General features: G+C 43.3%; 1 protein-coding gene across 2 annotated transcripts in view; it reads right to left on the reverse strand.

Annotated features, from left to right (window-relative positions):
• SRPX (sushi repeat containing protein X-linked) overlaps window positions 1-22,789 on the reverse strand; it is a 44,215-nt gene extending 21,426 nt beyond the window's left edge. The window contains exon 1 of one of the 2 annotated variants that reach the window (XM_052674314.1): window positions 22,626-22,789. In XM_052674314.1, the coding sequence (XP_052530274.1) occupies window positions 22,626-22,695 (70 nt within the window). In that variant the 5' untranslated portion in view covers window positions 22,696-22,789. The remainder of the gene's footprint in view (window positions 1-22,625) is intronic. The other variant, XM_052674315.1, reaches the window with a different exon arrangement.
• Between the last annotated feature and the right edge of the window lie 3,042 nt (window positions 22,790-25,831).

Consider the following 25,831-nt stretch of genomic DNA (forward strand, 5'->3'; position numbering starts at 1 on the left):
CATTTCCTCCAAGAGTGATGATGTCTGCCTTAGAGACTTCACCAATTCCAAAAACAGTTAAATATCTCCTTAAGTGGTCTCCCAAGCCTTAAGGAGGCCACTTATTTGACCTTAAATCCACTCAGAACTGTATGCAGACATTGATGTTTGATGTCAAGCATCTGATGAGGTACTCTGCTCTTACAGTACCACAGCCTACACTCAGTGAAGGCAGCTTTCTCATGATGACTATTTCCACACACACAGCCCAATATTTGCTCTCCTGGCATTGGTCCACTGAAAAAGAAAGGGAGAGAAGCAGAGCATATAGCTGCATTCATGAATTAGCACAGATTCCAATGTCAGGTCCACATTTGCAAACAATACAAGGTGTATTAATTACAGATGAGCCAAACATGCACTGAGCAAAATACTATGTTTCTTGGATCTGATCACCCTCCTCTTTCCCTATTAATAAATCAGCAAAAGCTTTGAGATAAGAGTACAATGTCTGACAGTCAAGAGCAACAATCAGGTCACAGGGTTTGCTTAGCCAAAGAAGGAAGACTTGCTATCAGACAGCAGAGGGAGTTTTAAGAGAACTGCTGTCCCTCTCTCCGTTTTGCTCAAGAGTTCATCTGCTTTTATATATTACTCCTTTGTGCAACCTCTTAGCAGATAGAAAGAACTGCTCCAGAAAACAAGATCCCAAATTCCACCAGATTTTTTAGGTACACCATTTCAGCCTAAGGCAGGCATATCCGTCTAATGGACAGGTAACTTCCACAAAAACACCTTTTGGTTACTGTACAGTAATAACCTGTAGTAGGAAAACAAAGTTCTCATTCTGTTCTACCACAATACTTGCCAGAACTGGAAAAGCTATCAAGAATTGCTTAGCTGTCTTGTTTCTACAACAAACAAACAAACACCTGGCACCTTCTCCAACCCAAAGACAGGCATTTTCTCTTTGGATCATGTAACTAAAGGCCAGGCTGGATGGGGCTTTGAGCAACCTGGTCTAGAGAGAGGTGTCCCTGTCTATAGGGGGGTCAGAAAGAGATGATCTTAAAGGCCTCTTCCAACTCAAACCATTCTATGATTCTGGTTCCAACAAGTACTCCCACAAAATGGCTTAGGTTGGAAAGGACCTTAAAGATCACCTAGCTCCAAAGTTCCTGCCATGGGTTGGGATACATTCTGCTAGACCAGGTTGCCCAAAGCCTCATAAGCAATGCAAAGACTTAGAATAATAAAAATGTACAAAAAGAGAAATCAGCACAGTTTAGGTTTCTTTTAAAAAGTTAAACAGAAAAACAAGGTACCAACAAACAATATCAAAAACATTAAGGCCTACGGCTCCATAGAACTATTAGTTGAGTTATTCAGCACAAGAATATGCCAAGGACACTGGGATTATCTGCATGGGCAAAGGGAACAAAGCCTTGTGCCCCCACTGTCTGATATCACTGATTACACAAGTGGCTCCATGTGGGCAGACTTAGGGATGCACATAAGAATGTTCACCCACGAGGCAGATACTGCATACACAGGTGTGTACAGGAACAGCATTTGATGTCCTATTCTGTTATAAATCCTGTATAATTGACAAAAGGAAGGAATGTGGGCTGTAAGAGGCAGATTAGCCAGGCAAAGTTGTTTTTCCCATGACTAATAAGCAAATTCTAGACTTTTGACTTTGATTAATTGAAAATATGCTACAGACTGCAACAGTCTTCTTCATGAAACAAACACAAGCTTTTTAAATGTTTACTTCCTTGTGACATACAAGCTCAGTCACTGAAGTACAAGAGGTTACCACGCACTATAGAAGGGCTTTATTCAGAACAGAGCTATATACTCCTCCCTTGTTTAGTACTAGGCAAGTTGAAACTTACAATCCTGCCCATTAGTAACAGCTGAGATGTTTTCAAGAAATACTATTTTGCCACTTTCCACCATGGAGTTTCTAAAGCTTTTTACCCCCCCCTCCCTTTATCACAATCTTTTGTTTAAGGTTTACAAAGATGACCTAAAATTCACATAAAAACCAGCAGCTAAAATCAACGTGCCAGTTGTAGCCTTATGTTCTACTCAACCTTGAAGTCTTAAACATAGCACCACTTCACTTTAATATGTAGTTCAGAAAAGATCAGTGTCTTTCAAATTTTGGAACGCTGCTGGGAATTGCAAAACAAACAAAAAAACCAACCCTAAAAATACAGTGCTAAGGCCAATTTCCAGCATCAATTGTAATGTAGTTACGTTGCACGCAGAGAAACAGAGCTAGATAAATGAGCCTAGGTAGCCTCTTGTCTGGTGTGCAGACAAGAGCAATACTTGTTACTGGGAGGAAAGAAGAGGGTCATTCCACATGTTCTCTATTCTTCTTCAAAACAGGACAGTGATTGGGAATTCGTTCATAACCTTCACATAAGAGAGCTTCGTTTGGCGTGTAATAACACTTGCACTCTCTTTATGATGGTAGCGAAGATGGAAAGCTGGTTTCTTAATCTCATCCTTTACTGGCTGAATGTAACTTCCCAGTTCTGCAAGGCTCATATGTAGATGTTATCAGCTTCAGAGGCATTTCAGTATTTGTTTAAAAGCCAACTGCACAGTCAAGTGTGCTGCAGCATCTGGTCTGTAAGGCATAAAAAAATCCCCCACAACAAACGTAAACTTTATTTTGACACAGGCATCAAAGCACAATACATAGCAGCAGAAGTGTCAGCTGATTCAACAGATACTGACTAGCACTGAACCTTCCTACAGGTGGCTTGATACAGACTGCTCCTTTTAAGCAGTCTTCAAGATCCTCTTTCCTCAGAGGATGTTCCTACTGGCCGCATCACTTTTCATTCTCCTGTCTGACTCAGTCAGTAGTCTTAAGCATCTCTGCAGTGCAGACAAAAGCATAGAAACCCGGCAATCCTGCATTCAGCAAGAGCTGTGACTAAATGAGAAGTTGGATCCTCAGAGAACCTCAGTATATTCCTGAAATCAAATGCAGCTCAATTATCCAGACCAAGTTAACAGGTTTTCCACTAATTCTACATGTTTTAGCCTGGACGTTCCAGAGATGTCTAGCAACTTCCCTGCCTGTACTTACAAAAATACACACACGGATAGCTCAGACCTGAGCTCCCATGCACACCCACAAGCCACTTGCAAGTTTCTTGCAGGTGTAAGCTCTTTAAGGCACAGAAAGCAAACTCATATCAAGAAGCTGCCCTCAGGGTTATATATTTCCCTACTGGTTAAGATGCAAACACCATGTTTTAAAGTACAGGTTTCAACTTGCTTCAACAGACATGCCTCCTATAGGATTCCATCAAAGTACAGCTCTTTCAAAGAATTATAGCCCAATTGAAATGCAGAACAGAAAGCCTCATAATTAGCAAGTTCAAAAGAGGTCACTGATGTCTGAAGTTTGTGAGCCAGCAGTAGCTTGTGCCTTGTGGAATAAAACCACCCAATTACTCAGAAATCATGAATCTGATTAAGAAAATGCAGGCACAGGTTGTCTTCCCAGAAGACAATCTCTTTCCTCTTTCCTCGCCATCTGTGACTATGTGACTATAAAGAAACTGCAGCTGACAGCAAGCACTACAGGTGTTTCAGAATATGTTTCAGAATTCAGATGAATTTCACATGTTGAGAGAACTACTGCTGTACACAGTCAGCTAACAAGATAGAGCTGGCAAACACTGTGTGACACAGAAAACAATACTGCTAGCATAATTTCCCTCTTATTTCAATGAAATCACATACTTGGAATAAGGCAGGCTATGTCCATACCCTTTACTCACAAAAGTTGCTGGTGAGATGGAAAGAGCATGGATGCAGAAGTTAGTGCTTAACCAAGAAATGCTCTTGAAAATAACATTAAACTTCATTCCCATTTACGTACATACGTCAATATCTTAGATACAGCAAATCCAAAGCAGAACACTTTCCACCACTGCTTTGTGTTATTTCTCTCCTCCCTACAGGCTGGCAATAGGAGTGGAAGTTGTTCAGGTGGCTCGGAGCCAACCCAGGCAGAAGGCCGTTAACACAGCGGTCAAGGAAAAGCTGGCAGACTTCACAAGAGACTACAGACTTCCCTGCCAACACATGTGCACAGCCCAGGGAATTTAATGCAGCCAGAGGCTGCTCCCTGCTATCGAGCCTCACTGCAAATGTATAACCACAGGTTTAATGTCAGGACGAAGAAGGCACACCACTTATGATATACATCACATTGTGCTTAATATAGACTTGTAAAATATAAGAACTAGATAAAATAGCTTCTGCTATTGAAATAAAGTGTTGATTTCTGTTAAAAAAAAATATATCTAAACAGGCTAATAAAGACATACTTGGGAGCTGACATTGGTATGTCTGCAACAGAAGTATCACTCATCTTACGCTGTGCTTCATTTCCTTCCACATGGACCACATTCCCTTGATTGCTGAGCAGCACAGTCCACAAGGTACCACAATGATTCATCAAACACATGGGCGGTGGGGGTCAAGCCAGGAGCTTGTCTCAAAGAGAAAACTCAGAATGTTATGTACATGAACATCGTGAAATGCTGATTTTCAGACTGAATGGTCAGGTTTTATTTAGTCTCTTTAATCTGGCAATGAGTCCAAAAACACTGAAACAACTAGGTGCAAGAATGAGGAAGAAGTCAGTTTCAGTGTTTTTTTTGTTTGTTTGTTTTTACATAAGCTGTCAAGAGAAGACCCAAGAGCATATGCCCTTTCCTTTTACAAGGTTCCATCTGATGGCAATCTTGCTAGAAAGCTGAAATACAGCAAAACAAAATAAAAAACCCAAAAGAGACGGATGAACAAAACAAGTCCTTGAATATTTAGAATGGCAACATATCATGCCAGCAGGAAGCCAAAAGGGAGAGAATGGAGAAAAATGTTATTTTTATTCAGTCTACGAGGAACTTCAAGTTCCATTTTTGCTTAAGGAACTCATCAATAAATAATACTAGAAAAATAAAGATAGCATCTCTCTTCCTGATCACGAACAGTCACAATATCACAAACTGCTAGCAAAAAGAGGAAAAAATGCACCATGAGCCCTGAAACATAGCTCAGTTCAAATGAACAAAATGTACATTCCTTAACCTATATATTTAAGAAGAGTCAACACCCTCCATTACAGCTATGTGATATAGAGCTAACGTATATTATTATGCAGCAAGAAGCTATTTGTGATTCTGAGCACAAAGAGACTCTAAGCCTAAGTCTAAGAGTGTAAGTATAACAGAAAGGCAAAGAATTCATTATTTGCAGCAATTACAGAGTTGTGCATGGAAAATATAGACAGCTCTTGATACAGAAAAATTCACACTGTCTGACAAAATAAAAGAGGAGGTTCTCTGTCCATATGCTGTTTGTGGTCTGGACATGGACAAGTACTGCTCATTTCTTTGTTGCTCTCATATTTGCCTACAGCTCAACCCAGATTCTGCCCCATCCTGGCAAGAATCAGCTCACCTCCATCATTTACAGCTTTGATGCTGCTCAAACAGACTGCAATAACATAACCTAAGCACAAAGTTACTGGCAACGAAGGAAACTCCAGCTGTTTTATATCCCTGCAGCATGCCTTCACCCATCCTGTTTTCTACACTGGCTTGTCACAGCAATTTTACTCTTTACATATGTGTGGCCCTGTTTTCCACAGAGGTTTCATAGCTTGATTGAGAACTTCTCATCTCCATCCTACTAGCAGACCCTCATCTTCTGCCAGAACTTCAGAGACTGGTACTGCCTACAGATAGGCATGACCAGTGGCATGAGATCAGATGCGCACACATAAGTCATCTTCCAAGAGCTGGGCCGGCCGGAGCCCCATAGGACATTCAATGGACTGCCTACTCAGGTCAACAGCCACCCTCAAGCAAAAGCTGCTTGACATGAGCCAGCAGTGTGCTTACAGCCCAGAAGGTCAACCGTATCGTGGGCTGCATCAAAAGAGGGGCAGCCAGCAAGGAGGGATAGACTCTAAGAGTCTCTATCTTAAGGAGGGGACTGCTTCTCTCTGCTCTGCTCTCACCTGGAATACTGCCTCTGAGGCCCCCAGCATAAGAAAGACTTAGAGCTGTTGGAGCAGGTCCAGAAGGCTGGAGCACACCTCCTACAAAGAGGCTGAATAACTCTGGTTCCCTCAGCCTGGAAAAAAAGAAGGCTCTGGGGAGACCACACTGCTACCTTCCAGTACTTCAGGGAAGCTTATGCACAGGAGGGAGACAGACTTCTTACGTGGTCTGATACTTATAGGACAAGGGGGAACAGCTCTGAATTAAAAGGGGAGAGATTTAGGTGAGATATTAGGAAGAAATTCTTTCCCCATAGGGCGGTGAGGCGCTGGCACAGCTGCCCAGAGAAGCTGTGGTGCCCCATCCCTGGAGGCACTCAAGGCCAGGCTGGATGGGGCCCTGGGCAGCCTGAGCTGGTGGGGGGCAGCCCTGCCCACAGTAGGGGATGGTAACTAGCTAGGCTTTAAGGTCCCTTCCAACCGAGCCATTCTATGATTTTATGACTAATCTGTCTCTAAGCTATCTGAAAGGGTGAAGAACTATGTCAGACTTTGGACGATAACCTGATGGCAGGGAACTTCCCAACATAACCATCATATTCTCCATCATATTCGAAAAGTCATGGCTGGCAAGTGAGGTTCCGGATGACTGGAGGAAGGGTCATGTCACTCCCATTTACAAGAAAGGGAGCAAGGAGGACGCCAGGCTGGTGAGTCTCACCTCTGTGCCTGGGAAGATCATGGAACAGATTCTCCTGGACTCCATGCTTGATCACATGAGGAATGAATGCGTGATCCGAGACAGCCAGCTTCACCAGGGGAAGGTCATGTTTAACCAATCTGGTGGCCTTCTATGATGGAGTGACAGCACTGGTGGATAAGGGAAAGGCGACCACTGTCATTTACCTGGACTTGAGCAAGGCCTTTGACGTGGTCCCCCACCACATCCTTATCTCCAAATTGGAGGGATATGGATTTGATGGGTGGACCACTCGATGAATAAGAAACTGGTTGAAAGGCCGCAGACAGAGGGTGTTCATCAATGGCTCTACGTCCTGGTGGAGGCCAGTAACGAGCGGTGACCCCCCAGGGGTCTGTCTTGGGACTGGTGCTCTTTAACATCTTTATCAATGACATAAATGAAGGAATCGAGTGCACCCTCAGCAAGTTTGCTGACGACACCAAGCTGAGTGGTGCGGTTGACACAGTGGAAGGAAGGGATGCCAAAGAGGCAGCCAAAAGGAGAGCCAACAATACCCTGGGATGCATCAGGGCCAGCACTGCCAGCCAGAGAGGAAAGGAGTTGTCCCAATCTGCTCTGTGCTGTGTGGTTGAGCACAATACAGGAAGGATATTAAAACTATGAGAGAGCATCCAAAGGAGGGCTATAGAATTGCGAAAAGGTCTAGAGTGGAAGATACAAGAGGAGAGGCCGAAGCTAAGCTCCTCAGTTTGTTCAGTGCAGAGCAGAGGAGCTGACTGGAGGCCTCACAGCAGCTGCAGCACCTCACAGGGAACAGAGGAGCAGCGCTGCGCTCTGCTCTCTGGTGACAGCCACAGGGCCCTTACAATTCTATGAAATAAAAATTTATAATGAATAAAGCCCATATTAGTCATAAAGCTCTACAGAAACAAAAATGACAGTCTTCTTCCCAGGATGAAGCACAAGGAGACAGAGTACACCGTGGGCAGGCGCACCACCACATACATTAGGAGCTGAAATCTAGAAATCATAATCATAGAATCATAGAATAGCCTGGGTTGAAAAGGACCTCAAAGATCACCTAGTTTCAACCCCTCTGTTATATGCAGGGTCGCCAACCAGCAGACCAGGCTGCCCAGAGCCACATCCAGCCTGGCTTTCAATGCCTTCAGGGATGGGGCATCCACAGCCTCCTTGGGCAACCTGTTACAGTGCGTCACCACCCTCTGTGTAAAAAGGCAAACTTGGACTTTGAGGAGGCAAAAAATACTACCACATGTATATATATACACATATATATACACATATATGTATGTATTTAACTTTTAAGATCCATAGAAATAATATCTGCGAGTATATTTCAATATGCTCTTTTTTCCTTATATTAAAATATTCTATGGCATAGAGTGGACTTTGGGATAACTTTACAAAGGAACTGATTGAAACCTAAGTTTGATCTATTCTGAACTGGTGACAGATGAAAGAAATTTTATTCACTTTTAATGCAGACAGTGGAAACTGGCACACCTCAATATCTAATCTTTAATAGTATAGCAATAGGTACACTGCTTTTTTTCTCTTCTGTCTGCAATTCACATAAATAACATGTGAATGTTATTTGGAAGTTCTGCCATTTTACAAATATTTTTCACATTTTACATGGAGTCTAAAAGCAAACAAAGACAAATCCCAGTTTTAACCATCAGACAGTAATCCTGATACTTGAAAGCTAACATCAGGGACTATCTATATTCCATATGAAAGTCTTCGCAAGATCCCAGGAAACAACAGGAGAGTGGAAAAATGTGAAGTTACTGACTCAAGTTCTTGTCTGTGATCTCTTCTAACTCCTTTATAACTGGAGTCCTGCTGTGTCTGAAAGCAACGCAGAGCTACTGTATATTCTGTGCTGGCACTGAGCTCCTTTGAAGACTTCCCCTGCACAACTTTTCTTTATCTTCTCTGCTTAAGTCATCACTTCAGAAAAACACATATATAATACATATAGTGTAACTTTAAAAAATATCTATGTAATGATCAAATATACATATATATATATATACACACACACACACACACACATAACTGGCTCAAGCAGAACTTCCTGGCTTTGTTAGCTTGCATTGTCTCACTTCCTATGCATAAATGCAACGATGGTACAGAAGTCTATCACAGTTTACTTTAAGTTCCAACTCCATGCTAGTGAATTCCTTTTCAGAGAAATATGAAGCATAAACATTGGTTTACAAAATTCATGCTCTAGAGAACATGCTATTTAATCCATGGCACATGCAAACAGATGAAAGCATTAAGAGCACTTGGTATTAATACTGCAGGACCCCTCAGAAGGAAAAGAGACTTCTAAGGACTTCCCATTTTTTGCTATTGCTTAGCAAAGGTAACATGCAAGCAAAACCACAGGCATTGCACTAGAGAGCAAGAGCTGAAGAAACGACTAAGGGCCATGTATGGCAGAGACCAGGTCAAAAACCAAGCAAAGAAAATGGAAAAATAGATGGAACTCAAAAAGAAAAAACAACAAAAAGCAACCAACCAGGTACAGAGGTACTTAAAATTTAATAGCAAACTAATCATCACTAGAAACAAAAAGAAGTAACTGCTGTCAAAACTCAGAAGGTAGGAATTTAATTTCACCCTGAAGACTAGTATTAAAAATTGCTTCAAAGCAAACAGTACTTAACATGGAGTTCACAGCCAAAAGCACAGAAGTCGTATAAACCAACTGGTGAGAACTGGCTTGCTCATTTTGTTTAAATTAATGAATGTTAATTATATCCTAAGGGACATTCAGAAGAGTTTGCTACAGCCAGAATATATAATGCAGATTTTAAAGGAACATTTGAGATGCTCCCACCAAACCGTAACTCATTTTTCATTAATACTCGTTTCAGTGGGAATTCCCAATTGAGAAGATTCTCCACATTCTCACTTACATTGCTAATGAGAAGACAAATGTGTTTCTTTCTGAAATTGCTTGCCATGGCCATCTGTGAGAATATGGATGAGGAAATCTCAGTTTCACTAATGATATACACCACAGAAGTCACAAGAGTATTATAAAAATACCAATAGTGTATTGATGGCTTTGGATACAGCAGGCTTTGATCAATCAGTGATTCTTTTAAATTATATCTGCTGGAATTACATGACTTATGAGAAACATTAGCTTTATATTAGAAACATACAGAGAGCAATTTACAGCCAAAGTCAATGCTTGGAAAACCTGCATCTTCAAATGCCCCATGCTAGATAAATCAGCCAACATAAAATAAATTTCCTCAATCTTTGGAACCCTAATTGCTGGTTTAAGACAAAGGAGAAACCTGAAAATACCAATATAATCAATTAAACAAGTGCAAGACCTCAATGCACCACAGCCAAATTCCAGAATTTATGCCCTACTTCTTCACACGTTGTAGAAAAGGGCAGTGAAAACTCACTGCAACTACCAGAAACAGTAAAGATATCCAGAGCAGTTAGAAAGGGACTGTCAAGAGCAAACTTAGTGTGGAGAAACGTGTACAAAGCCAATCCATATGTTTTTCAAAAGGCATGCACTTGAAAAGAAAATGGAAAATTATTTTTTCCCAGTCCTTCCAGTAGATGCTGTGGACTTCTCATCCTCTCTTCATAACCACGTCACACCTTCAGCAGCAACCTGGAATCCTTTTGGAATCAGGGAGGCTGACATCCACTATTAATGAGCAAAGTCTGGCAGAAATGACCAACTCCAGCAAGCAAATAGGCAAACAGCTTCAAATTACTGAGTTCACTTAATTAGGATATTGTCCTTTTACAGCTACTTCTACCAATCTCAGCTGCCAACAGATACAGTTTAGTACAGAAAAATTGCTCAAGCTCCATAAACATCCTGAAGACAGCAACTAGAGGCCCTTAGAAAGAAGCAGTCAAACTCAGAGCAAAAGAGATGTTTTTATATGACAGGTTTACAGCTTTGTTTGAATTCTAGTCATATCACTCACTTTTCTTTTCTGAGCATCAAAATATTTCACTGCTTCATTAAAAAGGGGTCATATACCAAAGATCAGACCTTTCTACCTCACAAAGACAGTATAAAACTCTACCATAATTCACACTTAGAGAAGCATCAACGCTTGAAACACTCTGTTGTGAGATTTTGGGTCTTGTTAAAGTCAGACAGACAATCTAGTTGTTTCTCACACAGGCCTGACGTGTCTGCAAAAAGGGAGCACATAACACACTAGACAAAAAAAAATCCACTTAAAAAAAAAAAAAAGCACAATGCAAGTAAAAATTCTCACAGAAAAGGAAATAATCATTTCAATTAAGAATTAATACATCTTATACATCTTAAATGAGATGGGACTTAACTCAAAATCCAGCTGGAGGTTAGAGACCAAAGACGCATCCCATTCCCCGTAACGCTCACACCAGCCTGCAACCCTGCCAGGTCCCTTTGCTCCATCTGGGAGCTGACCTTCCCCACAGCCCCTGTGTCACAGTGGGCCCCACTCACCATCCTAGCTCTGCTCAGTACCTGGGGACAGGGGGTGCAGCCACTTGAGTAAGCCTTGCCCCTCTGCCAGCCACTGTTGCACAAGTCCCAGCAGAAGGTGAGGAGTCACACAAGCTACATCCTGCACTCGCTCCTTTGCCCCTTGGCACTAAGTGGCTCTCTGGCATCTTTTGCTTGCAAAGCAACCAGTTCCATAGCAGCCTGCCACGTGCCAACATCTGCCAATGTGAAACTGGGTGAATGCCTCAAGCATGATGTGACAGAAAAGTATTGTTTCACAAAAGCCCTAATCCAGCTGGCTTCCCAGAAAGGAAAGAAGATACATTGGGAAAATGAAAATACATTAGGAGTAAGTTTCAACCATCTCAAGAGAACTCGCTTTCCCAGCAAGAACTATTAGTAGGAGCAACCCATCAGCCAGTGCCTCTATGTAGTATGTGCTCCAGACTTCAATAGTCTTCAGGAGACTGTTACAGGACCAAAATACACGTATGGCAGATGTCTGAGAACTACAAGCCTGGAGGACATGCAGTCCTGTATGAACTTGCAAACTGCAGCGTGGTGGAGCCTGCCAAGTCTTTCTTCTCCCCTGTTCGTACACAGAGCATCTCACTGATACGGCAGTGATTCCTCACAGCACTACAAGTGCTGTGAGAAACTACAAGTGAGTTATAGTGCGGTTTTAAAAGAACCATTCAAGCAAATATAAACCATAATGTAAGTTATATAAGTTGCTCGATCACGCCCTGGTTGAGTTCATGATCTTGGGGGATGTGGGACTGGCAAAGAGTGGTGTCAGGACCTTGAACTTTGGAAGAGCGAACTTTAAGCCGTTCAATGGACTGTGGGCCGAGATCCCCTGGGATGCTGCCTTTAAAAACAAAGATGTTGAGGACAGCTGGCTACTACTCAAGGATGCCTTCCTGAGAGCACAAGAGCTCTCCGTCCCTCTGAATAAGAAAGCAGACAGAGGAGATAGGAAACTGGCGTGGCTCAGCAAGGACCTGCTGGGCACGCTGAGGGTGAAGAAAGGAGCGCAGAACAAGGACGTGTCACCTGGGAAAAATATAGGGATGCCGTCTGGACTTGCAGACGAAGGATAAGGAAAGCCAAGGCACAGGCAGAACTGAACTTGGTGAAGGATGTCAAAAACAATAGGAATACATTCTACAGCTACATTGGCCAGAACAGACAGGCCAAAGCAAGTGCACTTCCTTTAGTAAACATAAAAGGAGAACTGGCTTCAACGGATGAATAGAAGGCTGAGGTACTGAACGAATTCTTTGCGTCAGTCTTCGTGGGAGGCCAGGATTCCAGTACTTCTCATGTCCCTGAGCCCTGCATCCCTAAACCTCTAAGTGGGGACCCCCACCACTGCTGTAAGGGCAGAGCAAGTCTGAGACCACCTCATAAAACTGAATGTGTACAAGTCTATGGTGCCAGATGGCATGCACCCCAGGGTTCTGAAGGAGCTGGCTGAGATGGAGAGTTGGCATGGATGGACATAGGAAAGGACGACTGATGTCATCTACCTGGACTTGAGCAAGGCCTTTGACGTGGTTCCCCACCACATCCTTATCTCCAAATTGAAGGAATATGGATTTGATGGGTGGACCACTCAATGGATAAGAAATTTGTTAAAAGGCCACAGACAGAACCATTAATCACCACCCTCTATGTCCAGGTGGAGGCCAATAACGAGCAGCGTCCCCCAGATCCCCCCAGCTCTCTTGGGACCGGTGCTCTTTAACATCTTTATCAATGACATCAACAACAGAATAGAGTGCACCCTCAGCAAGTTTGCAAGTGAAACCAAGCTGAGTGGTGCAGTTGACACAGTGGAAGGAAGGGATGCCATTTAGAGGGACCTCGACAGGCTTGAAAGGTGGGCCTGGGTGAACCTGATGAGGTTCAACACAGCAAAGTGCAAGGTTTTGCACTTGGGCTGGAGGAATCCCAGGCATCCATACAGACTGGAAGGAGCGGTCCTTGAGAGCAGCCCTGCAGAAAAGGACCTGGGGGTCCTGATGGATGAAAAGCTTAACATGAGCCAGCAGTGTGCCCTTGCAGCTCAGAAAGCAAGTGGCATCCTGGGCTCCATCACAAGAGGGGTGGCCAGCAGGGACAGGGAGGTGATTGTCCCTCTTTACTCTGCTCTTGAAAGACCCCAGAGTGCTGTGCCCAGGTCTGGAGCCCTCAGTACAAGAAAGACAGAGAGCTGTTGGAGAGGGTCCAGAGCAGAGCCACAAAGATGATCAGGGGGCTGGAGCACCTCCCCTATGAAGACAGGCTGAGGGAGCTGGGCTTGTTCAGCCTGGAGAAGAGAAGGCTGCGGGGTGACCTCATTGCAGCCTTCCAGTACCTAAAGGGAGCCTACAAGCAGGAGGAGAGTCAACTCTTTACAAGGGTAGATAACAGCAGGATAAGGGGAAATGGTTTTAAGTTGAGCTAGGGAAGATGTTGGGGTTGGATGTCAGGGGGAAGTTCTTTACTACGAGAGTGGTGAGGTGCTGGAACGGGCTGCCCAGAGAGGTTGTGGATGCCCTGTACCTGGAAGTGTTCAAGGCCAGGTTGGACGGGGCCCTGGGCAGCCTGGTCTGGTATTGAATGGGGAGGTTGGTGGCCCTGCATGTGGCAGGGGGTTGGAGATTCATGATCCTTGAGGTCCCTTCCAATCCTGGCCATTCTGTGATTCATTCTGTGATTCTGTAAGTTGTTGCTGTTGCTTGAACAGTGCTGGGCTTTTCAGTCAAAGCTTATTTAAATAGTGCAGCAGCTAATTCACCCAACCGCAAGGTCTTTGTTACACCTTTCCCTGGTGTGTTTCTGCCTTTCGTCGGTCTCACCATTGTGCCTCATTTAAATCACACCCAAAACGTACTGGAGAACCCTTCTTGGTGTGAAGTGGCACCCTGAGAAGCATCAGTCTCCACACCACAAAAATCATTAGCAATACATTGATTTATTGTGTCATGTGACACAATACAGAATTTTTCTTTTCCCCATCCTCCTGCTTTTCACTGTTTTTGTGCAACAAAGGATAACTTTGTCACAGCCGAAAGAGCAAACTTGGAACTGAGTTATATTTCAAAAACAGCATCCATCAGCAACATATAAATCAGAACCTACTTTCATTGTGAGGGGTTACGTATATGAAAATACTTTGTTAGTAAAATGAAGGACTTATTTTTAATTCCTTTGGCAAACTGGCTTAGTTTTCCAGCAGGAAAAACAGACACTCATAAACCAAATGTGTTATCTTTTAATGAGCTCCAACTTGATTTTTATTGCATACAAGCAATGTATGTGTTTTAATATATCTTATGCCTAAATGTCTAAAGCATTTTATAAATATGCCACACATTTAAGATCACAGAATCATAGAACAGTCTGGGTTGAAAAGGACCTCAAAGATCATCTAGTTTCAATCTCTTTGCCAAGGGCAGAATCACCAACCACCAGACCAGGCTGCCCAGAGCCACATCCAGCCTGGCTTTGAATGCCTCCAGGGATGGGGCATCCGCAGCCTCCTTGGGCAACCTGTTCCAGTACATCACCACCCTCTGTATGAAAAACTTCCTCCTAATATCTAACCTAAACCTCCCCATTTCAGTTTAAAACCATTCCCCCATGTCCTATCACTATCCACCCTCGTAAACAGCCGCAGTGAGGTCTCCCCGGAGCCTTCAATTATCTAAGCTAAACAAGCTCAGTTCCCTCATCCTTTTTTCATAGAGGAGGTGCTCCAGCCCTCTGATCATCAATGTCATCAGATGTCCCTAAGCAAAACAGCAGGCAAAATTATTGCAAAAGGATGATTTTGAATAATAATATAACAAAAGAACTTCTGGTGCTGCAGTGCGTGCCTTCTGCCATTACTAGTATCTAAGAGTGCAAAATACTTTGAAGCCATTTAAAGGCACTGTTTAACATTCTTGGTTTCAACACCCAGTTGTAGACAAACACAAAATCACCAATCAGAAGTATAAAAAATAAAAGAATTCAAGTGCTCATATTTTCTGAAGAGACCATCGGACACATCATCAAGTTCTCAGGCAGTGAACCACTGCAAAATGTCAGTGCACTGGTGGATAGACTAAAAAGGCAGTGGTGATACACCAACAGCACTGCTGTCATTTATGCAAGCATTGACCTCTCTTATTAGAGAACTACACAGAACTTGATGAAATTGATCATACACTTTCTTAAACTAGAAGCTAATGCATGCTCACAGTTAAAGTTACCTCCTGTTTCTCACAGCTACAATTTTCTATGCAATTATGGCAAGTGTCAAGTATCAGAGAAAAAATCAAACTGTGATTCCTGATAAAAGCATTTCTGAATAAGAAAATGCATCCAAAGCAGCAATGATGCAGACAGAAAGACAAGTCAGGAGAGCACACAGGTTTACCCCAAACAGCAACCATGCACAAGTCGTACTGGTTAAGTCTTGAAGAACTGCAGGAGCCTCCTGTGGCAGTTCCCTAACTAAACACACTCACCCATTTTGACTTAATATGATGCACGGCACACATAACAGTAATAACAACACTTCCTCCTCATATGAATGTTTTCAGCCACAGCTTTCCAAGTGTCCTCTCCCAACAGACAAATTACCCCCAAAGAGGATGCAGGCAGAGGTTAACCAGCTTCATTAAAAACATGAAAATCAGTGATACAAAGCTGAAGCAAATTACCAGCCAGATGCCTTCACAGAAAACACCTTCAAGAACTCATCTTTCTTTCTTCCTACATTAATAAAGAACATACTCCGTTTCAACATGCAATCACTTTCTGTGCCACTCACATCTGCTCATTTCCCAGAAAAAGTAAATTAGAGGGAAGACCTTTTTGTTATTTGTTCTATTATTTATTATTATTTTTAGTTAATCATTTCACTGCCAGCACATCTGGGCAGCTTAGAGCAGTGACTGCCTGCAAGCCAACATACTTTTAATCTTCAGGAATAGCTGGATAGAGTCAAGTTAACTCTGGTCTGTTTTACCAATGTGACACATTATAACCAGAAAGCCACAATGGACAGACTCAGGATGGGAAGATGCAAATTAAGTCATTATTTTAAGTGCACCATCCAAAAATTGCAAACTTTAAAGAGAACTGTAATCGGCAGAGGCTCACAACTGTGTGGCAGCTGGAAGCAACATCTCACCCTATCTGGCCAAGCCGTTGTCAGGAAGTCTGACTGAAAGACCTCAGTGGGCCACCAGTAAGGCCCACAGACCTTACTAGGTTACAGCTTTCCTGGGGCAGCCACAGAGGAGACAGACTTTGCAGAGAGACTCCCTTTGCCAGCCCACACTGGTTAAGCGTAGGCTTTGGGTACGCCATGCAGCATGACAAGGCACTGCTGGAGAAGCCTGGATACATGACTACTTCCAAACTGCAGTGCTATTCTTAGTGTACAGATGTACGGCAGGCCTAAATCTGGCACCTTAAAAAGCAGGAACATTTCCTGAAAAGAAGAAGGGGGGCAAAAAAAAGGGAAGAATGAAATCAGATCTCTTTAATTCCATCTCAAATTGGAAGAAAACCTGTCTATTCAAAGCTGCGTGAAATTTAAGATTTGACACAACTGGGAAAAAAGGGTTTCTTTCTTTAACAGCAACATAGTAATTTCAGAAGCTTCAAAACAAAGTTTCACTATAACACAAGCTTCCAAATCATCCAAATTACATACATGAAATATTCTCACACATGCATATTTTTATCTACTACACTGCAGCAAAAGATAGCAGTAACATAAAATGTATCGCCATATGCTCTTCCCAAAACTGCCGAAGTTTTGTCTGTGCTTCCGCAAGAGACACAGCTGCTTGTCACGATCTGAACACTGTACAAATCAAAGACATACATGCATGCAAGTAAGTATTCACTCACCAGTTCCAAACGAATCAATACAATCAAGATCTATTACATGTATCTTGCATGTTTTGGGTTCGGCTTTTTACTCCTTGAAAAAAGCACAAAATGACCCTCTGGCATCTCACAAAAGCAATCCAGAACACCCATTATTTCACATATTCTCACTAATTTATTTTTAGGCCCTAAGCGTCAAGCAAAACTTGGTATCTGAAAGCAGCTTCTAGCCTAAATCCCACTTATGTCATCCGTTCTCAGACACAGGCACATTTTTATCCACTAAGCAAAACATGAAGTTGTATGAGTGGTATCTGCTCAAACGGCAAAAATCTTTGCCAAAAATGCCTTGCTTTCCCCAGCTGCCATCACACAAGCTGGCAGAGGCTGGGCGATCTGATACAGCTGGGAGTGCCTCCATCTCCAGGGATGTGCTGCAGAAAGCCAGCTGAATGGCACAGCACCATTCAGCACCAGTAATAATGCATGACCCACCCCCACTGCCTATTTGGTGTCAGTGTGCACTATGGGGGGAAAGAAAGCAGCTCCCAGCTCATCAGCCCCAATGTAGGATGCACTAGAAGTCACTTGGGCATGCTCTGAACGCACTCTTATGCTAAATGCATTCTCGTTCCACCTTCACAGAACTTAGGAGGAAGACGTAATTTTAGACATTTCTCTCAGGAAAAAACCTGCAGCTGCCAAGAAACACTAGTTAAAGAATAATGTGAGGTGGGGGAAGGATTTCTAATCATCCTTATTTTGCACTTGATAGAACTTAACCTTCCATATAAATGTTGCTTTCATGTTCCTGTGCACTAGGTACACAGCCAAGACCTCATTTACTTCCCCAAACACAACAAAATCTGTTCTTGAACAACAAAAAGTGTTGTTCAGAAAAACTTACAGAAGACATCAGTAAAGATAAGCTTTTCATACTCATTAAATTTGAGTAAATCTAAATCTACTTCTTCATTGAGAGATATGCAGAAGAACAAGCTAGAGTTGTGCAGCAGAGCCCTTACAGAGCTATTCTTAGTTACAGGAAACATCAGAATCATTACATACAATTAAGATCTCTCATTTGGAGCTACTTCCAAGATATTGCAGCATAAATCTTCAGTCTGAACAGCTTTATTAGTGTTCTTTTAAATATAATTAATAGCTAGAAGCAAAGAACTCACAGCCAGCCAGCTGAGCTCTGCTCTGTGTGACAGCAACAGGGCCCGAGGGAACGGCATGGAGCTGCGTCAGGGGAGGGCAGCTGGGGGTCAGGGAAAGGGGCTGCACCACAGGGTGGGCATGGAATGGGCTGCACAGGGCTGTGGGCACAGCCACCAGTATCAGAGATCAAGGAGCATCTGGACAGTGCTCTCAGTTTGATTTCGGGTGGTCCTTGCAAGTCTCTTCCAACTCGGGATGTTCTCTGATCCTATGATTACTGGTAAATTTTATGGACAAAAGACAAGCAGTGTGATCAGGGTGGAGGTATGTAGGGATGGAAGTGCGAGTGATGGGGTCCTCTCATTGCTCTCCATTCCAGTTACACCAGTAAGCTGCAAAGTCATCCTTTCGAAATAATCTCTCCTGATGAAAATGCTCTCAGGACCCTTGTACTGCCTAATTTCTTGTCTGGTAGCATGGGACATGGGTTCAAGATGTAGGACTACCTAAAAATGTAAGTATATTTGTAGACATAATCTGCGAGACAATCAATTAGGAATTACCAATTATTTCAGTGACCCCTCCAAGATGGCCTATCTGAATTGCAAGAAATTTCAACATGGAGTCAAAAATAAAACAACAGGAAAACAGGATTCATCATTCATATTTTTACAGTACAACCCTATAAATGGTGTTCCTCATGCACTCCTCAGACTTCGGTCAGTTACGGAAATTTTATCAGCAGTTCATCATGACAGCACAACATGAAGTCCACGTCTATCTCCAAACTCTACTCCTACTATAAATCAGTATCTACATAATAGATGTTTTACATAGGTATTTCCAATTACTTCACAGTGGTGTATGTTTCTGCTATTTTCATTTACAGAGGAGGAAAGTAAGGAAGATCAAAGCAAGCCTACAAACTTGCCTGAGTGAAATACATGAAGAGTCTGAATTTCCAATCCAATGGTTCATTAAACAGAATGCTGATATAACAGCATGCCAAATATCTTTCCTTGCACATTCATCAGCCACAAATGAAATCCAGTTGTCATCCACTCTGTTCATATTTGTATAATGGAAGGGAAAAAGTGTATTTCATTAATGCTACTATTCATGTATACTGCCTTTAGCTTTCAGAGAGTTGAGAAGGATACAGACAACACAGAAAGAAAAGCACAATGTTTTGACACCACTTAGTGGTGTGAATTTTCACTGGAATGTACTGAAGCTCATGAGGACGGACCACTTCATGTAAGAAAACACAAATGCAGCATCAAGAGAAGACAACATTCTTGATGGATATAAACAAGATATCTGCTGTTTTTTAAGGTCACTTACAAATGTTATTTCTGCTGGGCTTCTCTTCTGCTGAAAGTTTTGCTTATTAGTGCACATGCAGTCATCCAGCTATCTAGAACTTATTTAAGAGTCGCCAACTAGTCCAAAAGGACAACTCTTTGGATAAAGTTGCACCTTAGGACATCTGCTTGCATTCATGTGATTTTTATTTTGTCTTTTACTTGGCCAGCAAGGAACCTGAGGGCAGGTAGTGCCTTTTTTAGACAGCCTATGGGACATCCAGGTCAGCCTTCTCCACACACACAGTATTGGTGCACTTGGCTTCAGAGGACCGGTACACACAGAACTAAGGACAGAAGGGGATCTTGCACGTGCTTCTACAAAAGTAGTCACCTAGGGTTAAGGGGCAGACAGCAAGCTGCATTAAAAAAACAAACACAAACAAATACCAAGAAAAGCCTCAGCTGACACAAGAGGCCCCACCCTTGGCAATACAGGCCACCAGCTGTTTTAGGGGCTTGGAGATGGCTCCCTGCCTGCTCTGCAGTCCGCTCTAAGAGAGAGGAGCTCTGAACAGGAATCAAGGCACTAACTGCAATGCCAGGTTTATTACAGCCTGCCATACAAACTCAAATGCGCAATGACTGCAGAGCCAGGATGCTGCACGCACCAAAGGACCCCTCGCCCCGCAATGACATAGCTACTCGTCCCACAACCAGACTTCCATCTGCTCATTTTTAAATACATATTTATGTTTAAAAGGGTATCACATGTGTATATTGTTTTTCATTTATTTACATCTCATACAGGTTTTGAAAACAGCTCTATAAAATCACATATGCTTTAGATGACCTTAATGGCATCTCTGCACCCAACAATGTCCTATTCTAATACCAAGCTGCTTTTTTAATGCAGCATAACCACTTCCCATTACTTTTGTTATATATTGGCTTCTCCTTACAGCTGTCTATTAAGCATGTAAAAACACAGGTACAGCAGTCTTACACCATGCAGTGCTGAGGGATTTCACTTCCACATACCTAGATCATCGAACAAGCAACATCTCTACACTCAAGTGTAGACTCACCTGGCACTACAATGTCACTGGTGTTGTGCCTGAGCTATGCATAACAAGAATTTATGTTTTTTTCACAGCTCTGAAAACCAGAAAAAAAAAAAAAGATGGGAAGGTCTCTAAGGGAAGGCAAAAGGAATCTGAGGAGGAAGAGTCAATAAAGACTCTCTTTAGTGCCTAGAAAATAAATCATAAAAAACAATTTGTACACTTCTCCAAGGTAGCTTTTGGGTTACAGTGCACAAACATTCTGCACTGAAAATTCTAGTTGTATCAAATTATGAATTCAAGAACTGATTAAACTACTTCTGATGTCTGAACAACAATCCAGTAATAAGAATAAGCACTTTGTGTGGCTCTAGAATAGATTCTTTGGCTTTGCCTACAAGAAGGTATTCATCTCCTAGTAACAGATCATTAAAGTATATGCACATATCATCTGTATTCAAGGCAGCCACACACATATGCATCCTACTGAAACTATTTTATGAAGCTATTTGAGTTTCCTTATGGATTTTCTGTTACCTGCTGTGCACAGTTACAGATGGTGACAGCGAGACAAAAAAAAACAAAACAAACTATTAACAGTTTCACTGGATTTCATAGCAAGAATAAAGATTTGAACAAAGACCACATTTTCCTCTGTAAAAACAAAACCAAATATCACAAAAGAAAGGGAGCGTGAAACCTTAACTCAGTATTAGAGTTTATAAATAGAGCTGTTAATAGCTTGAACTGCTTGGAGCCTCTGACATTAAGGGGAAAACTGGACTTGCAAATGACTGAAAGCTGAAACAAGCAGACTATTGTGTGGACAGCTTGAAGATGATAAGCAAGAAGCGCGTTTTTTAGACTGGAGAACTTCCATTTGGCCTTTCAGAAAGAAAGAGAAGAACAGGATATTAGCATCCTCTGCAAACTAATTGAAGACTAACATTGACATAAACCGCAAAGTAAGGCATTCAGTCATCTTCCTAAGAAAATAAAGGGAACTTGGCAGCACAGCAGTCCTCCGAGAAATGCCAGGATAGAAACCTCTGTTGTCCTTGTTGACTTAGCAGCTGATGCGTCCAATACCTTAATGTTTTGTAAAGAAAAAACACAAATGCGCGCTCCAGCATCTATCACTCTGGAAAGCAGATAGCTGCAACAAGCCAGCAAAAACAACACAAAAACTAACTTGGACTCAAACACCATCACCATGCCACCTCGTGCCCCTGCACAGCCAGAACTACCACCACAGCGAGGATGGATCAGGCTGCAAAGCACAGCACCACAGTGAGCATAACTGCCCCACAGCTAGGAATTGTTTGACACCTTCCCCACCTGTTTTCTCTGCAGTGCCAATCTGCCATAACACACCTGCGCTTAGATGCACACCTCACCCCCTCCCAGGCTCTGCTCTGACCACAGATCTTTGCTGACCACACCTGTTGAGTGATGACCGCACACCGCTGCTTTACACCAGCTTCACCTGCACAGCCTGCGAGGGCAGCAACCTCTAACTTGATGAGACGCAGCTGCTTTAGAAGAGCGGGTACAGACAAACGTGGATTTTCTTCTGCCACAAAAGCGGGCCTATGTTTCAGCTTATTTCCAGCTTTGCTAAAACCCGCTCAAACAAGCACAAGTAAAACAAAGTAAGGTTGTACCCCAAGCACCGGGCGCACAAGGACCCGGCCCCATTTACTGTCCCAGTCGTTACAGTGAGACGAGTCCTCTCCATGCCCAATGCCACACAGACACCAAATCCCGACGAAACGTTCCGCCGCGCCCCGCAGCCCCGGCGCCGCGCTGTGCGCCCGCTCACCCCGATCCCCATTCCGAGACGCACGAGACCCGCACGGCACAAAGCGCCGCGGCCCGGCCGCTTGCACGGGGTCAGCGCCCTCCTCGGGCTCCGCCGCCCGGGATCCCACTCCCCCGAGCCGCCCGCTGCGCGCCGCCCCTTCCCTACCCTCGTACTCCCGGCTGGGGCAGGCGGCCAGGGCGAGCAGCGCGGCCAGGCGCAGGCAGCGGCTCGCCATGCTGCGCGGCGGCGACGGCCCTTCCCGGCTGAGGGCTGCGCGGCAAAGGGGCAGGAGGAGGAGGAGTGGGACGGAGACATCCTCGGAGCGGGCTCCCGGGCTCCGCCGGAGACTCCTCCTCCTCCTCCCGCCGCCGCCGGGGCGCGGAGACCGCTCCGCCCCTCTCCGTCCCGCCCCGCGGGGCCCGGGGAGCGGTGGGGACAGTGGTTGTGCAGATGGGCTCGAAAATCGTGAGCAGAGCCTTGAATCGTGAGGTTAAGAAGAGAAAGGTTGGAGTCCTTGAACTTGCCTTTGAGCTGCTGGGGTGTTCGGGGTCACGCTGTCAGAGTTCCTTCCATAACCACAAAAACTAGAGGCATTTTTTCCCCTTCCAGACTAAAGCAAATTCCCTCAGCAGCCTTAGCCTACAGAAGCAAGGGCTGTAGGCAAAGCATCAGATGTTCCAACGCTTTTGATTGAAGTTTGAGTTCTGTCAGCCCTGCAGCTTTAGTACAGCTAGATATTGGATTTTTTTTTCTTTCCCCTCCCCCCCGTTTTTCTGTCTGTTAGAGGCAGTACGTTCTAGGTCCAAAAGCAGCTGAAGGTGCAGTAAAGCTCTGGCCTAGCTAAAGCACTTCTGGGAATTGCACAGCAGGACAGGACAAGGGGATCACAGAATCATAGAATCACAAAGTGGTTTGGGTTGGAAGGGACCTCAAAGGCCACCCACCCCAACCCCTGCCATGGGCAGGGCTGCCCCCCACCAGCTCAGGCTGCCCAGGGCCCCATCCAACCTGGCCTCGAGCCTCCAGGGATGGGGCACCACAGCTTCTCTGGGCAGCTGTGCCAGCGTCTCACCTCCCTCTGGGGAAAGAATTTCTCCCTAATATCTCACCTAATTTTCCCCTCTTTTATTTTAAAACAGTTCGCCCTCATCCTATCTCTATCAGAATGTGTAAAAAGTCAGTATCCATCCTATTTATAGGCTCCTCCTGGAAGGCTACAATGAGGTCTCTCCAGAGCTTTGCTTCTCCAGGCTCAGCCCAGGAGGGCTTCTTGGGTCCCACCATGGGCTGCACTATTTGCAGCAAAGCACAGGCACTAAGTAATGGAACAGTTCTTTAAAGACATGACACATTGATTTTCAGGGGGAAGACTGTCATCTAAAGGAAAAATGGTAGTCTGGAGACTGAGGAGGAATTAGACATTGATTTTGCCCACTTTTGAGCCTTAGACAAAAGCAGCTTAAGAAATGGACACTCACTATTAATTACAATAAAAGCCTGGATGGGGGCTGGGTTTGGGAGCTTCCTCCCGGATGTTTTCTAATTTCTAATCAGAGCAAAGCACTCCTCCGCACCCCAACTCACCATAGCTGGCATCATACTGAGCCCTGCCCCAGGAATGCAGTCCTGGGCACAGTGTGGACACTGGAACCCCAGCGCCAGCTGTTCTCCCATAGGATTCTGCTCTGCCAACTGCAGATGCAGCTGGAGTAGGCTGGTCTGTGATATTCAGGTTTTAAATTTTATCACTTTAAAACTAACTAAATGAGTGAATGAAAGGAGCAAAAACGATGGTAGTGCTTTCTAGTACTAAATTGCAGTTTATCAACTTATCAGAAAGAAGAGATATCCATGTGAAATGTGACTAAAAAGACCAATGTTACTCTATTTGGAAATGGAAGAATAAGGAAAAAAGATTGCTTTAGGCTGTTAGTGTTGGCACAGATGTCATAAGCAAGATTAAAGTTAAAGATTAGAGGTCTGTAATAAATAGTGATAATCTCTGCGATTTATCTGTGCAGCAAGGTAACAATTCAGCACAAGAAGATGCAATTCTGCAATTCGGAGGTGTGCATTCATTCAGATGTGGTTTGGCTCCAGAGTTCTCTGCGCATTGTAACACTTATTCTGTGCCTTGGACAGGACGGCAGTTATAGAAGTCTCCCAAAAGACTGGGCCTTGAAAGACAAGTTCAAAACAGTTTTAAAAACCTTTCTTTTCTTTTCTTTTCTTTTCTTTTCTTTTCTTTTCTTTTCTTTTCTTTTCTTTTCTTTTCTTTTCTTTTCTTTTCTTTTCTTTTCTTTTCTTTTCTTTTCTTTTCTTTTCTTTTCTTTTCTTTTCTTTTCTTTTTCCCCTACATTGTAACAAATCAGATTTTTGTGAAGTTTTTTTTTTTCTTAAGGGAGCTTTTCATAGGAGAAAATGTTTGGTACTGGGAACGTGTTAAACAAATGTAACATTTACTGAATTTGAAAGTATAGTCTCGGTCAATTTTTCCCCTCAGTTCAGCTTTCAGAGTCTTAGAAAAAATTCCAAACATTTAAGCTTGTGGTTATATGGAGTCCCAGGTACTACTGGCATTGCACAAGAAGTAACCTCCATGCTGTTCATGGAGGATTAACAGCTTTTGGCCATTTAGAGGCAAATGAAATGCAGTCCTCAATTAAATAAAGCTCCTTAAGAATAAAATTAGGTGACAGTACAGGATGAAGGTGTGTGAGAGTGTCTTAGTTCAATATACAGTATGTCCCAAAGCAAAAAGTTCTGTAAAAGACTTACAGATGTATTCTTAATATGCCCATGAGTTAATTTAAGCACGTAGCTTCTCTTTCATGCTCTTTTAAATAGAGTTTCATAGGTATGATTTTCCTAATAATAAAAAAGCATCATTTAATGGAGGGGGAAATTCAGTAACATATAATTTTTAATAAAGTTTAACAATGTGATTAAACTTCTTCACCAAATAGTAAAGAATGATAAGAAAAATAAATGGAAAAAAAATAAACAACAAACAAACAAATCCAAAGCAACAACCCAGCTGCATGTAATTAAGTTTTGGAAGCCCCAGTAGGACATTATTAGTCATGATAAGAAGATGACAAAAGCAGGGCCCAATGCAGGTTGGGTGCATTCCAGTGCTGGGAGGTTTCTGTGACTCTGACATAGAGTCCAACAGGAGGAAACTGGAAAGGAAGGAAAGGTTGGGATTGACCTGTGGTGATAACAGGAAGGAAGAGAAGCTCTGGAGTGGGCACTGCTGCAGTGAAGTAATGGAATCACTGAGAGGAAAAAAATGCCAAGAAAGGCTAGAAGGAGGCAGATGGATGTGTGTCGCATACAGCTCAATCTTGGGGATGAAATATGGAATTTCT

The sequence above is a fragment of the Tympanuchus pallidicinctus genome, unplaced genomic scaffold (genome assembly GCF_026119805.1).
Source record: "Tympanuchus pallidicinctus isolate F22 unplaced genomic scaffold, pur_lepc_1.0 scaffold14, whole genome shotgun sequence".
Lineage (NCBI taxonomy): Eukaryota > Metazoa > Chordata > Aves > Galliformes > Phasianidae > Tympanuchus > Tympanuchus pallidicinctus.